A 17,403-nucleotide genomic window follows, 5' to 3' on the forward strand; every position below is an offset into this window, starting at 1 on the left:
GGAGGTAACTTCATTATTTTGTTGCTCTATGTTGATGATATGTTGATAGTGGGCAAAGATGTTTCTATGATTCGCAAGTTGAAAGCAGATTTATCAAAGTCATTTGATATGAAAGACTTAGGGCCAGCTAAGCAGATTTTGGGCATGGAGATTACTCGTGACAGGCAGGCGAAGAAGTTGTGGCTGTCACAGGAGAGGTATGTTGAACGAGTGCTTGAAAGGTTCAACATGAAAGAAGCTAAGTCAGTAAGCTCACCTCTAGGTAATCATTTCAAGTTAAGCAGATTATTATGTCCAACCACACAAGTAGAGAAAGACAAGATGGCAGGTATCCCTTACTCATCAGCTGTTGGTAGTCTTATGTATGCCATGGTATGCACTCGCCCTGATATTGCACATGCAGTTGGTGTTGTTAGTAGATATCTTTCTAATCCTGGCAGAGAGCATTGGGAAGCTGTCAAGTGGATACTCAAATATTTGAGGGGCACCTCAAAGTTGTGTTTATGTCTTGGTGGATCAGAACCAATCTTGGAAGGTTTTACAGATGCAGATTTGGCAGGAGACCTTGATAATCGAAAGTCCACTTCTGCATACTTATTTACATTTTCTGGGGGAGCTGTGTCATGGCAGTCCAAATTACAGAAGTGTGTTGCCTTATCCACCACAGAATCAGAGTACTTAGCAGCAAATGAAGCTGGCAAGGAAATGATATGGCTGCAAAGGTTCGTTCAAGAGTTGGGTGTGAAGCAGGAAAATTATGTGGTACATTGTGATAGTCAAAGTGCTATTCACTTGAGCAAAAATTCAATGTATCACCCTCGCACTAAGCACATTGATCATCGGTATCATTGGATCCGAGATGCAGTGTCAAAGAAGTTTTTCCAGTTAAGGAAAATCCACACCAACAAGAACATTTCAGATATGTTGACCAAAGTTGTTCAACAGCAAAAGTTTGAGTTTTGCAGAAGCGCGTCAGGACTGACGCATCCCTCCATCTAAGTCGGGAGGGGGAGATTGTTGGGCCATCCCTCCTTAATTGGAGGAAGAAGAACGTGGGAGGCAAAGAAAGAAAGCAAGACAAAGAAAGTGGAAGAGCATGCGGCAGACAAAAGGGAAAAGCATGCTGCAGGAAACATGGAAGGTGAAAGCAAAAAGAGAAAAGGTGAAAGTGAAAGGAAATGAATAGTGACTGTTCCTTTCACACCTCTTTTTTGTTTATAAAGAGCTGGAGAGAAAGAGAAGGAACGGCAGAAGTTCACAAAATCCTCTTATCGGCCAGCTTGTGTAGAGAGAGTAAAGGCAGTGAGTCCAAACTGCAGATAGAGAGAAAAACATCTTCATCCAAGTAGAGAGTGAAGAGTGTTTTACTACATGTTGAGAGTGTAGTTGTTGTTAGGTAGAAAAACAAGTGTGAGAGAGAGTTTCCTTCAAGTAGTGTTCTTGAAGTTGTGTATCTCTTGTACCCACATTATCATAGTGGAAGTTCTTGTTGTTGCTACCCCGTGGACGTAGGCATTTTGCTGAACCACGTTATATCTGGTGTTCACTTTCCTTTTACTCGTTTTATTTCTTTGCATATTATCCTGTTGTGGTTGGAGTTGTTATTTCCATTCTATTAATTTTCCCAACATCAAGCAGAACTGTCTGTAGATTCAATGAAATTTGGATCATCCTCAGACTGACCGTTCATGATTTAATCCAGAAAAGTTCGAGCAATACATAGTTTTAATGTTATTGCAACATTTACATGCAATATTATACAAGAAAATCATGTGTAAAAGACCAACTTCGACTTCATTTATTTATTAATGCTGATAAATCTTAATTTATCTATTGCTAAGTTCAGGCAATTTGAAGTCCAAATGATGAGGAGTTGCCGATCAGCATCTCTCACTTTTATGATTGTTAAGACATGGAACTCATCACCTTATTGCTTCTTGGCATGTCTTTGGGAGAAGGCTTTGATCCTTTCAAGGCCTTCTTTAAGTACTTGAGGTTCAACAGCAAAAGTAATGCGGAGCCAATTTTTCAGTCCAACAGTGACCCCTGAGCCCCATAAATGACAACATAAATTAGCAAACCCATCCAAAAGTTTCCAGTTCAAATTTTCTTCTATACAGAGGAAAACATGCCTAAAAAAAAGAAAAACCAAAGTACTTGTATATGCAATGTTTTCAAAATTTTTTTGTCAGAAGCGGATGGATGTTAAATATCAAGAAATGTTCTCTAAACTAGATAGATTGACATGCCAAGTATGTAGGTAAATCTGAAACATTAACATGTACACACTTATTTGAATATTACTCCAAGATGATAGTTTAACGTCGTAACATGTCAGATTGACAAAAAACATAACTATTGAATATCATTTCTTAACATGCAGGTAACTCTGTGGTACTACTGCACTAAGCATGCTACTGATTTATCTGTGTTTGGGGCTGAATCGGCCACCAAAAGAAAAAAGAAAGAAATTATACCGAATGGAAAGGGAAGGGAAAAGTCTTAGCCAAGTGCAATACGATTCAGTAGAAGTACGAGTTAATAATTCAACTTTTACCTGGCAGAACAATCACAGACTCCTCTTTGGACAGCTTAAGACAAAACTGTATATCATCATCAATGCCTTCAAGTGCCGATAGGTTTAGTTTAACCTGTTAATTAAAGTTTTTTGTCATTAATTTTAGTTCATATATATGCTAATTATATTACAAATTAATCAATGAGAGTTTCAAATGAATAAAATGTATTTGTACTAACCAATACAACCATGGAACCTTCAGGTTTATGTGGGCAAGTAATGCATGGGATTTCCTTAATCATGTCATATAACATATCCACAGCTTCTCTCATTATGCCAATTATATTGGAGAAAAAACTCTCTTTTGTGCGCTCAATGATTTGAGGTATTGCTCCCTGAAAATGAGAATTATTATGTTTTTATTGACTGGAATTGGGAAAAGAGATGAAGCCATATACATGTTTTCTCTTGAGAGTCTAGCTAGTATGTTAGGTTATTAGTTTAGTGATTGACAATTTAACACACGCAGCTTACCTGAATGATCACTGCAATAACAAGGCCATGCATTCTATCTTATGACATTTTAATTCACAACAAAGCAAATGATCAAAAGGGGTACCTGAACAAAGGTTGCCGGGTCACAAGTGATATCAAGATAGTTCTTAATGCTGTCCACGATCTGGACAAAAAAATAATAATTGATACCAATAAGTAACAATGAACAATTACATCAAGTATAATTCGTTAAAGAACAATGTAACAAGCTCCTGAGAGACACAATTGTATAATTGCTAGTTAAACCAATCAGTCACTTAATACCGCATGTTAATTCAAACTTCAAAAATATAAGAGAACTTGAATGAAAAAAAAAATGTATAGAAGAACAAGTACCATACCCCAGTTTTTTCAAGGATGCCCTCGGGATCATTTTTCACAATCCAGCCAAGTCTCCAGCCAGGAACAATCCATGTCTTCGATATAGAACCAAGTGTAAGAACTGGTACAATTGAACTGAACTTTCCCATAGGCACAAAAGGGTTACTGCCAAAAGCCAAACGGCCATAAACTTCATCCGAAATCACAAAGATCCCCAGTTTCTTTGCTGTTTCTGCAATCTAGATATAACGTAGATGTACTTAGAAATAAAAAAAAATTCATGACAACTATATAAATAACGAACTTCCAAGATGTTAATATCACACACACACACACTATTACATCATTTGAGCAATAAATTATACAAGTAAATTTAAAATGTGTGTAAATTACTAACCCTATTATTCACACATTTTTTTTTTCTTGAAGAAAGAATTAACAGTGCACCCTATACCTTCTTCAAATGCTGGTATGTGAAGACATTTCCACAAGGATTGCTAGGGTTAATGACAACAATGGCGGCAGTGTTGTTATCCACAAGAGCTTCAACGGAATCAAGATCCACCTCCCAACCTTTTTCAGGAATAAGATCAAAATGGCGAACTTCAAGATGGTCAAAAGCTGCTCGAGCTTCATACTGTGGGTAACCAGGCTTGGGAAGCAGAATATTGGCACCAGGACGTGCAAGAACAGACACTATGATCTCGATTGCTTGTGTGCAACCAACAGTGAGATATACATCTTCAGGCAATAACTGGCCTGAGAGGTCACGGGAGAGAAACTCTGCAATAGCTCTATTGTGATAGAGTACGAAGATAAGTACATGAATATTAAATTTGTCCAACTTTTTCTTTCTATCACCGCACAATACAACATAGCTAATATTCTTATTCATAGTATCACAAGATAAATAGCATGCTACAGCTCTTTAATTAAAATTATAGAAACCACAAATCGCATTACAAATCATTTTGTTCAAAAGCAAATGAGCATATCTAATAAGATTAAGTGGTTAACTGCTGTCTTCCAGATCTTACTAGGCTTTCCCCTCTTGTATTGCTTCTTAGCTTATGTGCCTTTCTATGAAAGGCAATGCAAACCAAAGTTGGAAACATTTTTACAACTAATGTGTACCACCTTCATTTCAAAATTGTAAACCCAGTCAGTCAGTCAGTTTTTTTTTTTTTTTTTCTTCCATTATTACTTCATGGATATGAATTTTTACAACTATTTTGCCTCGAATTTTTGATTGATATGAATTAATTATCAGTCACTCACTGTAATATTTTTTTGGGTCAATATAATCATTACTCTTACTAGTAATTACTATATGAATTAATTATGTGTCGTTTTTTTTTTTTTTTATGAAATCTGTGTTGTCTACTTTATAATTCATACATGTGCCAAATTCTATATAGTCTTTGGTCATATTTAGTGGCTCCTAGCTACTGTCACGACTCAGTCAAGAGTAGTTGTCTGTATTATATTCATACACATTTATACGTATCAAAACTGAAATTGGCTTCTGCCTCTACCTTTATGTTTGTTTTTATTTTTTTATTTGATGCATATCTTTATGTTTGTTATATATATGCTTATATAAGGGACATACGTTAAATCTACGAGTAGTATAATAATCACTGGACAATAGAAAGAGAATCAAGAACCACAGGCACGTGTGTTAGTCAGATGGCAAATACTTAGGTGGGGTACGTATAGTGTAATAAATAAAGTACCAAGTACGACAAAGTTATGAAGAAATGGATGCCATTAGATTCCTTAACTAATTTCAATTTTTCATAATAGTTTGGAGATTCCTTAATTGTTTCCCAAGAAAAGAAAAGAAAAGAAAACAAGTGCCCATTCATGGTCGAACTCTCCGTTTCAGCGGCGTTCGAGCCACCATAGACGGTTGTGCTTGTGCAAAAAAGATGATGAGGGTTCACAGAGTTGAAGAGTTGACAAGACAAAGACATACCTTCTTGCTTCGAAAACACCGCCGGTAGGACAATAAGAGTTGAACTTGAAGGATTGGAGGGCATCTGAGACGGCATCAGCGGCCGGAGGAGCCGTCCAGAATGATGCAAACTCAGTCGGGTCGCCGCGGCCGAGCATAATGGTGGACCGTCGATCGTCGGAGTTGAGATTCTTTGCTAAGGTGTTGAGAACACCACGGACGGAGATTGAGGCAGTGTTCAGTTCTTCATTCCCTCGGAAATTCCATTTCTGATGCGAATAACCATTCCCATTCTCCATGTCACTAGCTCGAGTCTTTGGGAGTGAGAGAGTCAGAGTGTGTGGGGCGTCAGGTGTTGGGTTTCACGTTTTAAAGTGAGATTGGAAAAGACTAGAGGCAATGATGTATTTATATTTTCGAAATTATACTAAAGCTAGGTTTGCTGTTCATCACTGTTCACAAAGTGGAGTGACTTTTTTGCCCTTTCTACTTTCCTCAATTACAGTTTGCCATTCTTTTGTAACCTTCTGATTCGATTGTCGCCAGAAGAATCCAGAGAGGATCAATATCACCCCTAATCGCGTGTTCACATGTGTTGAGAAGAGAGAGAGAGAGAGAGAGAGAACGAAGAGAGCCGAGTGATGTGGGTAGAAGAAGAAGAAGAAGAAGAAGAAGAAGGGATTTCGAATCACAAACAAATCCTTCTTCCATAAATAATCTTTCTCCTCCACTGTTATTCAAGTCGACATGAGTGCATCATTGTCGATTTCGAGCAAATTCATCAGGTAATTTCTATGGCATGGATGGAGTCAAATTTGTTAGCTACATCTTTGAATTCTGTCAGTACCAATAAATATATTAATTTTTGTGTCTTGAACAAGGGACAGAGAGAGAGAGAGAGAGGAAGAAGGGAGAAAAGAAGAGGAGGGGGACGGGAAGCTCTCAGGGAAATCATCAGCCCGGGCAGTCCAACCCGAAGGTAAAGTACTAATTCAATTTCTTGGTGATTGAATCTTGAATTTCCCAATAGGTTGAATTTTGATTCTTTGTTAATTTCTTCATGATTGATCAAGTAGTTTGATTGTCGTGGTTCTTCGAATTTTGCGTTTTGTAGTTGTTGGTGGCCGTCCAGCAGGTGTGGAGTTTTCTGCAGAGATTCATGACTTTGTAGTTGAGGATAAAGCCAAGTTGTACCCTTCTGTTAAAGATGATGTATCCATTACTATAATAGAAGCAAGCTCATGCGAGTAAGGCATATACATTTCTGTAATTGAAGGTATTGGTCAAGTTAACTATTGCAATTGATGTATTCGTTAAGTCAACTGTTATGTGCTTGGTTTGGTCTTTCATGTTTGACACGAGTTACAACATTTGCTGAACAAAAGTTCTTTAGAGATGGTATTCAAGTAAAAATAGGTTCTCAAGTTGTAAAAGTAGCAGATCTGTGTTTTTTCCTCTGTTTGATATTATTGACTTACTACATCTATTTTTAGCTCTGATAATTTGTGTTGAATGTTTTTCGGGTCTTTCTTTATTTTATCATATGCCATGTCTCTATTTGGTATTTCAGAATCCTAATATTGATGACTGGATACTTGAGTGATGCAACTATGGCTGAGGATGCCTTATCTACTTGGTATGTGATTGATTTCCAAGTACAAGCCTCTCTGAAATTTCTGCAGTCTTTCTTCTACTGTGTTTCGTAATTGGGTTTAATTTTTGCAGCATGACTATAATGATTGGGAGCTCATATTTCCTTTAACCTTCTTTGCGGGGACAGGGTATAGTCTCTTCTATCTCTACCTCTTATGGCTCCTCCTAACTTTCTCCTTTTGTATTATTGGGGAAATGTATCATTTCAAAATGGGGATCCCTATATAAACCTTATAAAATTCTCAGTAGTGAAATGAAGCTTCTGATACCTGCATACAGGACATTTAAATTTGACAATTGAGACAAAAGTCCGGAATTGGTCCTGTTAAGTTGTTGTTAAATATATATTGGCAAAACTACCAGTCAACCACTCAAACCTTTTGTTACAAAGCGTGCTATAGTACTTAATTTTACAAGTCTATTTCTGTTTGGGTGGATAGATGAATCGACATTAGTTACCTTAAGGACTATGCCATTCCGGATAACCTTAATTAGACTAAAGTTGTGACCTTTTCTATAATGAAACCTCTCTGTATATCTTGCAAAGAGCAAACATTGAACTGGCTTCTGTTTCATGACTTCCATCCATTGTTTTTGTTTATAAATGGTGTATGTAATTTTTAATCTTTTTTGTTGTTTAGTAAATGGTAATGTTTATGATTTTGAGTGGAAAATACTGGGTTCATGAGTTCTTTTTTCTTTTTCTTCTTTTCTTTTTCCTTTTTAGTTATACTGTTTCTGAAACAAATATTTTCAAATGAAGATAACGTTCTGAGATTGATGATTTCCATTTAGATATGAGTTCCATTAGACAATAATATTACATTCTGAAGATCAATGAACTCTGTTTAGATATGATTTCCATTTAGAGAGTATGATTACATTCTGAAGAAATTAGACAGTAAGATTACACATGACAAGAACTTTTGAAGTTCAGTTAACTTGCAGTTAGCATTATGGTTGACACCTGAGCATATTTTTCTCTTTATCTACTGATACATTTAAACTCACTATTAAGCTAGATCAAGATCCACGTTACCAATTAAAATGCAGTGCAATTTCATGTCTATGAAAGAGAAAATACAAAATACATCATGTGCTCCACAACCAAGGAGATTTTAATCCAAATGTGGTTTTCATAAATAGTTTAATGCCAGCTGTTCATAGACCCTATATTTCAATCCTAATTGTATTATGTTAATTACAAAAATGCATCTAATTTTCACTACTTTTGTACTCTGCAGTGGGTTCCCTTTGTGTTTGTGGTCATACTGATTGATGTCTTCACTTACCAATCTCATTGACGGCTTTTGCAGAAGCAGGATATAGGACTCTACATATTGGCTGGTAAAAACTTTGTTTTCTTCATTGTTGCATTGAGTTGCTGTAGATGATAGCATGATATAATTGTTTGTGGATAGAGTGTTTGGTTGAGGATGAATATGAGTTCTAAGTTCTAACTATAAGTACTCTTGCTGCATGTTACCAAATTTCAATAAATCGATAGGTTACACCTTAAACTAACGCTGGTAAGCATACTGACATTTTTAACTATCAGCTTTATGAATATTTATCGTTATTGATTTTTTGCAGTAATTTAAAAATAAAAAAAAAAAAACTTTTGTTGGTTTAATGAGATGCCTTCATGGCAGTATTTGAATGTATTTCTATCCGTGAGAACTTACAAATTGATATCATACATTTTGTAATAACTGTTTTGATATCCAAGATGAAATGGTTTTCTTCTCTTGCTTATCTTAATTGTCATCTTCCTTAATATTTGAAATGAATTTTGTTAAAAAAAAAAAAAAGTTGAAAAGGAAAAGATAAAGTCTTTCATACACAAACTGTTTTTTGCTTCTCCAATCAGGCTTCTAAACAAGTGTAGGCAGTGAAAAACCCAGAAAAGGACTGGAAAACTGAACAAGAGATCATCTATTTTTAGCATAAATTTTTCTGATTGCTTCTTTGGTTCTTTTTCATTTTTTTTTTTAACAATTGAAACCTAGAACTTTTTTTTTTTTTGGTTGCCAAAACAAACTCTCTTTGTTTGTTAAATTTGTTACTGTAAGAAAATAGAAATGTGTTTTTTGCTTAAAGTCTCAAATTTGCTATTGCTCGGTTTATTCTTGAGGTATAGTTGATTCATTTTTTTGTTACCAAAACAAAAACTCTTTTTTCTTTTGAAGTAGGTGACTTAACGATTTATTTCAGGATTTCATTGTTGTTTTGTTTGGCTTTTGTAGATTTCATGCGAAGGAGTGTAGATCTCACTCCTTTTGTTGTTGTTCCTTTTTTTGCTGCTTTGCACCATCTCAATCACTTATTCTTATTCAAGTATGCGCTTTTTCCTATTCTCTGGTTGATTTTGATATAGAACGTGAATTAACTGTTTTGCACGGCTATAACTGAAGTAGCCAGTTTTGAACCAGCTCCAACATTTTGTGCAGCTGCAGCTGGAACAATTACCCCGTTTGTACAACTACAATTGGAGCTGTCACTTTTTTGAACCTACTCCAGCAGCAAATTTTACTAGACTAACTTAGAAGTTAGAACTACACTAACTAGCTCTTTGGGTATACTCCACCTGCTACTTTTTGTAAAGGAGCAACTAATCTTTTTGTACAACTAGCATTTTTGAACCAGCTTCAATAGCAAATAAAGTCTAAATTGAAATTTCGCTATTTCAATAGAATGCAGTAATTTCCCTTTTGTATTTCATAGATCTCATTTGTTTGCAAGCACAAATTCCGCAGCAAAGCGCGGGTACAATTTCTAGTTTCTACTATATGGCTGTAGCATATACATAAAATCAGGGACTGCAGCAGAAATTAAAATTGAGGTAGGCTAAATTTACTTTAGCAGCCAAGGAAAATTCTTATTAAAAGTTCAACAAAATCTACTCTATTTTGATGAAATATCTCAACTGCATGTTAACACGTTTATTATTTATTGTTACATCTTCTCCAAGATAATGTTTAAAAATGTTGTCAAAATTCTTATTAAAAGTTCAACAAAATCTACTCTATTTTGATGAAATATCTCAACTGCATGTTAACACGTTTATTCTTTATTGTTACATCTTCTCCAACATAATGTTTAAAAATGTTGTCATCAAAAAATCAGAAAAATAATTGAACTCTTAACAAAAGATATCTAATAATACGAGTCATTTGATTAACAAGCAAGAAAAACAGTTCTAGTAGGGGAGACATAATGAGCCTTGCCCCACAAAATGTATATTGTTACTTGAATTAGACAATTGTTTCAATTCAAAAGTAAATATGCAATGCAAATACATACTAACTACTAGGTAGACACATAATCTTACACAATTTTTTACATTTCTTCTAAGCCTTTAAGATTAAAATTTCAATGGCTCAAATTAATTTAGTGAATGATGCCATCAACATATTAGATGATGATTGGACAAATGATGTGGCATCAAATTAATTTAAAAATATAGATTTGTTAAAGGAAAAACACGTTATGTGCCTTCGTCAAAGTAACTGACGAAAAAGGAATTAGAGAATTAGCGGTTACAACTCAATCATCCATTATTGTAATTGTTATTACCATTGTAATCCTCACCCTATATAAAGGGACTATCTAATGAAATGAGTAGATGAATTTCCCCATTTTACTTTTACACGTTATCAGCAGCTCAGAACCAATAGGCAATAGCCAAGAAAAAAAAAAAACTCTAGATTTTTTTCTTTTTCCCGTCAACACCAAAGGAAAAAAAAAAACCATATCTGTCAAGCTGAGCCGCGCCGTGTCTTTCCTCGTCAAGCCAAGCTGCACGGCTTAGCTGAGAGCACAGAACCCACCAGATTTGCATCAACTCCTCGGCTCATTAGCTCAAGCCAAGCCGCTGTTCTGACCTAACCCACATGTTGCAACAGTCTTGTTCCCTGCGCGCCACACCAGCATCCGAGCAACGCAGCTTCTCAGCCCACCAAATCAGCAGGCCCAGCAGAAGCCCAATAAACATCGCTACACACGCCTGCATCAACGCGCGTGCGCTAGGATCATTTTGTTTTCTTGAAACCAAGTCTGACAAGACCCGCCCCGGATTTCACCCTGAAATCAGAAGTGGCCCTGCATGGCCCACCTCAGAAGAAATTCTACCAAAAATTTGGCAGAACTTCCCCTAAAAATGGACTACCCAAAACCTGTAGAAAAACATTTACACTTCTAAACCATCCATCCTTATACTCCTGGAGCCACCATGCTCCCCCAAATCTCAACATCTCCCATTTACAAGTACAAATCTCAACTTAACAACATTAAGTCCACGGTAATCAGAGCAATTCTAAAACAAAAGGTATAATAGAAATAAAGGTAAAGAGGGTGAAGGATTGATAGATCCTACAATACGGAAGCAGTGACAACTATGCCTCAACTCCATATGCACGCCCGACCTCAACTAATCTAGACTGCAAACTGGGCATTTGAAACCGAAGGGCCCAGAGGAAAAGTATTGAAAAACACGTTAGTGTGAGTGGACAAAAATAAATAATCAAGATAATTTAAATGAAGCAAACTTGAATACTTTCCCACTTATTTAAACTTATAAAACCTTGATGCATGCAACGTTTATGAAACATATTTCTTTAAACTCAAAATCTCGTGAAAATATACCAGCCCCCGCTGGTTAAAAGAATCGGACTAGCCCCGCTAGTCAAATAACAATAAAGGATATGGGGAAGAGATGTCACCATACGGGTAAAGGAACCCCTAACCTCAACGGCCACCCACACATAGATTGTGTGAGCAGGAGAACTAATAACCTCGACTGCCACTCACGTGAGGAGGAGAATCCTCGACTGCCACTCACAAACACAAAGTAAGTCAGGAGGAGACACTATCCGAACGACCCGAGTATGGTGAGGAAAATAATCGAAAACCAGTAAATCCATAAAACCATAAAGCTTCTCCAATATCTCACGAGAAAAAGATATCTTCCAATGACGTGGCCCCGCACGCCAAAACATTCTCAAATCCGTAACCAAACCCGGAAATTAGTATGAGCACAAATTCCTTCGGAAAATCCCATTTCCAAAAATATTCCAGAATATCTCAAAATTGGCTACTAAATATAATATGTAATCAGGAAATCATCTCGGTAAAATAAATCGTCGAAAAAAAATCACGTAAATCATATTTCCAAAACCAATTCCGAATCTCTCTTGAAATCTCAAGAATTGATAATTAATCATAATAAAAATTTCCGGAAATTACCACGGAATAATAATAAGGTAAATATCACATAAATCAAAATTCTCAAATCGAGCATAAAGAATCTTAATTCAAAAGCTCAAACCAATAAATCAATTAATAATTCAAACCAAATTAAAATGCTCGATAATTAAATTGATATATCAATAAAATCAAAATTTGCGGAAATTAATTTGCATGCATCAATTAAAATCAAAAGTCCACTCACAGTACTATTTAGGAGATCGCGCATACGAGTTCCTTCGTTGAGCAATAGCTCGGTACATCGCCCTGTACACAATTATATTTCGTGAATAACTATTCAACAATTAAATACGATTCCCAAAATAAAATCCTCATAAATCATCTCTTCACTTCTTCTCGGATTCAACCCATATTCTACCACTCATGCCAAATCGTTAACTTAAAGGTTCCAAGGCAGAACCGAGAGATATCCGACGGTCGGATTCTCGTAAGTCGATAATTGAATTCTAAATTCCGGAAATTAATAATCAACACAAAACTTCTCAAATTTTCAACCAAATTCACATCTACAAGTTCTACAACAATTATAGGATTTAAATGGTCTGAAAACAGGAATTAAAAACGCGCCACCCACAGTGGCAACGCGTGGGCCCCACGCGCCGGCGGCCACCTCCACCTCTGGCCACCAAATTTCAGCCACAACATTTACTCAAGAAGCCTAACACTTTTCTCAACTACAACAAGTTCCAATTTTACCTTGAAACAGTCGAAACCGGCCGGTGAAGAGAAACCCAGAAATTCCAAACCCTAGATTCGGAAATTCCTTCGATTCATCCTCCACACTATGAATTGGAGCTAATAGCTTTAGGGCAATTGATCACTGGCTCAAGGCGCTCCTTCAAGACCCGGTTTGGTGGTCGGAGATGGTCGGAAATGGAAGAATCGCCGGAAAACCTCCAACTGCAACAGTGATGGTTTTTGCTTCGATTCGGGGTTTCCCAGCCAAATCGTGGTAATCGAAGGTCACTTGGGTGTAGAGGGGGAAGGGGCGCTCTTGTGGTGGCCGGTTTCACGCCTGTTGATGGTCGGACGGAGGTGAATCGAGGGGAAGAAGGGAGAGGCCGACGGGGAGAGGAGGGAGAGATCGGGGAAGGAGAAAGAGAGAGTTACCGGGTGGGTTTCCAGAAATGGAAACCTACTGTGGTAACTTTCCATATATATATCTAATTTATCATGAACAGTAACTTCCGTATTTCACCCATAACTTTCGCATATGAACTCCGATTTTTACGTATCACATATGTACGCGCTCGGTTTAACATCCTCTACAACTTTCATGAAGGAAATTTTCTCAAATTTTGACCCGAACAAAAAGTCATCTTTTAGGGCCCCCTAAAAGTACCGAAACGACAGTAAAAGTGAAAGTAAATGTCATTTACAATCTAAATGACTAGTAAATCGGTAAATTCAGGTTCGGGACGTTATATGTTCTCTTTTATTTCTATAATTTCATACTCCGGTAAATTTAGTTATTTACAATTAGAACTTTTGAGCATGTATAGTTAGATAATATTGATCCTTTTAGCATGCCTTGTTATTTTATCTATTTTTTATTATTCGTAGAAATTAGAGCATGCTATATTATTGTTGTTATTATGTGTTTCATATATTTTGTTATATATTATTTGTGAAATTTGAGCATGTCCTGTAATTTATGTTACTACCTTCTATAATTGTTTTATTTAGCATGTTATATATAAATTGAGTTTTGCCCTGATAATGAAAATTAATGCGCATTATAAATACATAATTACTGTGATAAAGTATTGTCACGTAGCATCGAAAAAATGTGACCATTACGAATCTTGGTCTTGAAATCTAATTCATATTCTTGGAAAATAATTCACGTGGATGTCTTTATGACTGCGTAATTTATATATCTTCTCTCTTATTTATGTAGTTGGTTGATCCAACTCGACCTGATTTTGACATTTTGGGCTCAGAAGGACTTGAGTAACATCGTTGGGTTTCTGATGTGGAAACCGCCTTTGTAGCAAAAGACTACACTGCCACCATCCAAACTCCCATCGACCCTAAAGACGATGGACCATCTAACAAGGTGAAAGCAAGTGCCTTAATGTTTCTAAGACATATTGATCCTAGCCTACGTTGGGAGTACCTTCAGTTGAAGACACCCAAAGAACTGTGGGATGCCCTTAAGGGACGTTTTGAGAACATTCATGACACTTTGCTCCCAGAATCAGCCTTCAGTGGAATGAAATGGTCAATGGCTTCAACAAGGACATGTTGCGCCTAAAGACACGTCTCAATTTCTGTGGAAAGGAACTCACAGAAGATGATATGATCCAGAAGACTCTTTCCACTTTTCCTACTTCAGCATTTATACTAGCGAACCAGTATAGGCTGGAGTATGACAACAAAAGAATCACAACCTTCAATAAATTGATCAACCTATTGCAAGTGGCTGAGAGGCATAATGATGTTCTTTTGAACAACAATGACAGGCCCATTGGGACAAAGAAAATTTCCGAGGCTAATTATGGCAAGGTGAAAGGTGGAAAAAACCCCAATGCAAAGGGGGTTGGATGTGCTGATCCCTACCCACGTGGAAAGGGACATGGGGGTCGCGGTATGGGCCGTGGAGGCCCTCCCAATGTATGGCGCAGAGATGGTGGTCCTAATGGTCATGGAAATAAGGTGCAAAAGGCATCAAAGAACCCTTCAGTTAAAAAGGAAAGAGTTGGCAATGAACCATGCCATAGGTGTGGAGTTATTGGGCATTGGTACAAGAACTACCAAGCAAGCAACATAGTAGCAGCCATTTACAAGAGGTATAGGGAGTCTAAAGAAAAAGAGGCTCACTATATGGAAGAAGAAGGTCATGACCCAAACGTCAACCTCACAATTGTAGACTTCAATGGCAACAAGGAACTTGCTCAGTCAATGGATGTTCCAGATTATGACTGATATGCTTTATTTATTTAGGGAAAATTACTGGTCCCTCCTTTAACTTTTGGTGCGTCGACAGTTCAGTCCCTGTTATTTCAATTTTAACAGATAACTCCCCAAACATTCAAATTTCACACAATTTGATCCAAAATTACCATTTTACCCCTCACTTATTTTTTTTTGTTTTTTTTTTTATTCTTCTCTCTCTCTCTCTTTTATACATATGTATATATATATGTGTGTGTGTGTGTGTGTATTTTTTATTCTTCTCTCTCTTTATATATATATATATATATATGTGTGTGTGTGTGTGTGTGTGTGTGTGTGTGAGTATATATGTATGTATATCTGTGTATATTTTTATTCTTCTCTCTCTCTTTTTATATATATTTATATGTATATATGTGTGTGTGTACATATACATATGCAGATATATACATATATATATATATATATATATATATATATATATATATATGTATATATATGTATATGTATATAGATATGTATATGTGTATATGTAGATATATAATATATATATATATATATATATATATATATATGTAGATATATATATATATATATATATATATATGTATATGTAGATATGTAGATATATATATATATATATATATATATATATATATATATATATATATATGTATGTATATGTATGTATACATATATATCTAATGTGTTTATGTATTTGGTAAGTCTATATACTATGTTTATGTTTCATATTATAAAAAAAATTCACAACTTTTATATATCTAATGTGTGTGTGTATATCTATATATATATATATGTATGTATATGTATATGTATATGTAGATATATAAATATATGTATAATTTTATACATATGTGTGTGTGTATATATAATGTATATGTGTGTGTGTGTGTGTGTGTGTATATATATATATATGTATGTATGTATGTATGTATATGTATATATGTGTGTGTGTATATATTAGATATATAAAAAAGAAGAAGTGAGGGGTAAAATGGTCATTTTGGACCAAATTGTGTGAAATTTGAATGTGTGGGGAGTTATCTGTTAAAATTGGAATAGCAGGGACTGAACTGTCGAATCCTAAAAAGTTAAAGGGGGGACCAGTAATTTCCCCATTTATCTATGTTATTTTCCGAAGACAGTTGTGAAGGCATAATGCCTCATTTTTTTTAATTAGATTATTGCTTGGTCTTAAAGTTTATTTAAATAATGGTTTGATGAATTAGATTTCTGAACAAGACCTTGATTTTATTATCATTGGCTTATTAATAAATTTCGGATTTTATTATGAAGCATTGAATTTATTCGCTTTTATTTACTACACATATATACAAGGTTCGAAATAGCACTATAAAGATGTAAAGCAATGCATCTTGAAAAATCAAGAAAAATTATTAGTGAAAAGATTATCATTCTACCTAAATCGAAATACTCTAAAGAATATGAGATATATTTCTTTGAATTATTTAATAATACCTCCCATTTACTTGTAGGAATGAATCGAGGAGAACTTGAGTGCTTAGTTGATAATGGGACTACCCACACCATATTAAGGAATAGGCAATTGTTCATTGAATTAATAGCCTATAATTCATTTGTGACCACGATAATTGGATCATCACAAGTAATAAAAGGGCGAGGAACTGCCAAATTTTTGCTGCCTAACAGCACAATGTTTAAAGTCACAAACGCTTTGTATGCACCAAAAGCTAATCAAACCTTGTTAAGTTTCAAAGATATTCATGCCAACGGTTATCATATAGAAATCCACTGTGAGAATGGAGCCAAATACCTTTATATTACCTCTAATGAATGTGGAAGGAAACGCATTTTAGAGAAACTAATGAGTCAATCTAGTGGACTGTACCTCACTACTATTCGGATCATTGAATCCTATGCTGTCACCATAATGAAATGTGGGACACTGACTCGTACATACTTTGGCATGACCTCCTAGGGCACCCTGGTTGTGACATGATGATCCGTATTTTAAAAAACTCACACGGACATCCCTTCTTTTGAGTGAAAAATATAATGGGACAAAAATCCGCCACTCTGCAAGGTGTCGGTCCTAGTACTGCTCAAATGCAGTCATTGCCTTCTGAAAGGGAAGAAGGAAGGACCTCCCCCAACTCTTAAGCCTTCAATGTAGATCCTGACGGATCAAGATTTGCGCAAAACAGAAGGGGGGAGGAGGGAGCTTCTTCTCAGA

The 17,403-nt window shown here is 35.8% G+C and overlaps 2 protein-coding genes across 33 annotated transcripts; one reads left to right on the forward strand and one right to left on the reverse strand.

Annotated features, from left to right (window-relative positions):
• Nucleotides 1-1,651: 1,651 nt before the first annotated feature.
• Nucleotides 1,652-5,711, reverse strand: LOC133724818 (probable aminotransferase TAT2). Its single transcript, XM_062151673.1, has 7 exons — nt 5,373-5,711; nt 3,849-4,188; nt 3,415-3,633; nt 3,138-3,197; nt 2,758-2,913; nt 2,558-2,651; nt 1,652-2,046 (listed from the first exon to the last, which is right to left on the reverse strand). Exons 1-7 carry the CDS (start codon nt 5,648-5,650, stop codon nt 1,928-1,930), a joined length of 1,266 nt encoding a protein of 421 aa, XP_062007657.1. The 5' UTR covers nt 5,651-5,711; the 3' UTR covers nt 1,652-1,927.
• Nucleotides 5,712-5,918: 207 nt separating this feature from the next.
• On the forward strand, nt 5,919-9,727 carry LOC133724819 (external alternative NAD(P)H-ubiquinone oxidoreductase B2, mitochondrial-like). 32 transcript variants are annotated; one of them, XR_009854057.1, is made up of 9 exons: nt 5,921-6,136; nt 6,239-6,330; nt 6,466-6,627; nt 6,922-6,987; nt 7,077-7,132; nt 8,249-8,351; nt 8,512-8,533; nt 9,251-9,341; nt 9,422-9,727. XR_009854057.1 is itself a non-coding variant. In XM_062151675.1 (6 exons), exons 1-5 carry the CDS (start codon nt 6,099-6,101, stop codon nt 7,111-7,113), a joined length of 372 nt encoding a protein of 123 aa, XP_062007659.1. In that variant the 5' UTR covers nt 5,921-6,098; the 3' UTR covers nt 7,114-7,132; nt 8,321-9,727. The 32 variants fall into 32 exon arrangements, 4 of the variants coding, with proteins under 4 accessions (XP_062007659.1, XP_062007658.1, XP_062007661.1 ...); XR_009854056.1 differs by having other exon boundaries at nt 9,455-9,727; XR_009854055.1 differs by having other exon boundaries at nt 5,919-6,136; nt 8,249-8,533; nt 9,437-9,727.
• The last annotated feature ends 7,676 nt before the right edge of the window (nt 9,728-17,403 follow it).

The sequence above is a fragment of the Rosa rugosa genome, chromosome 1 (genome assembly GCF_958449725.1).
Source record: "Rosa rugosa chromosome 1, drRosRugo1.1, whole genome shotgun sequence".
In the NCBI taxonomy this organism is placed as follows: Eukaryota; Viridiplantae; Streptophyta; class Magnoliopsida; order Rosales; family Rosaceae; genus Rosa; species Rosa rugosa.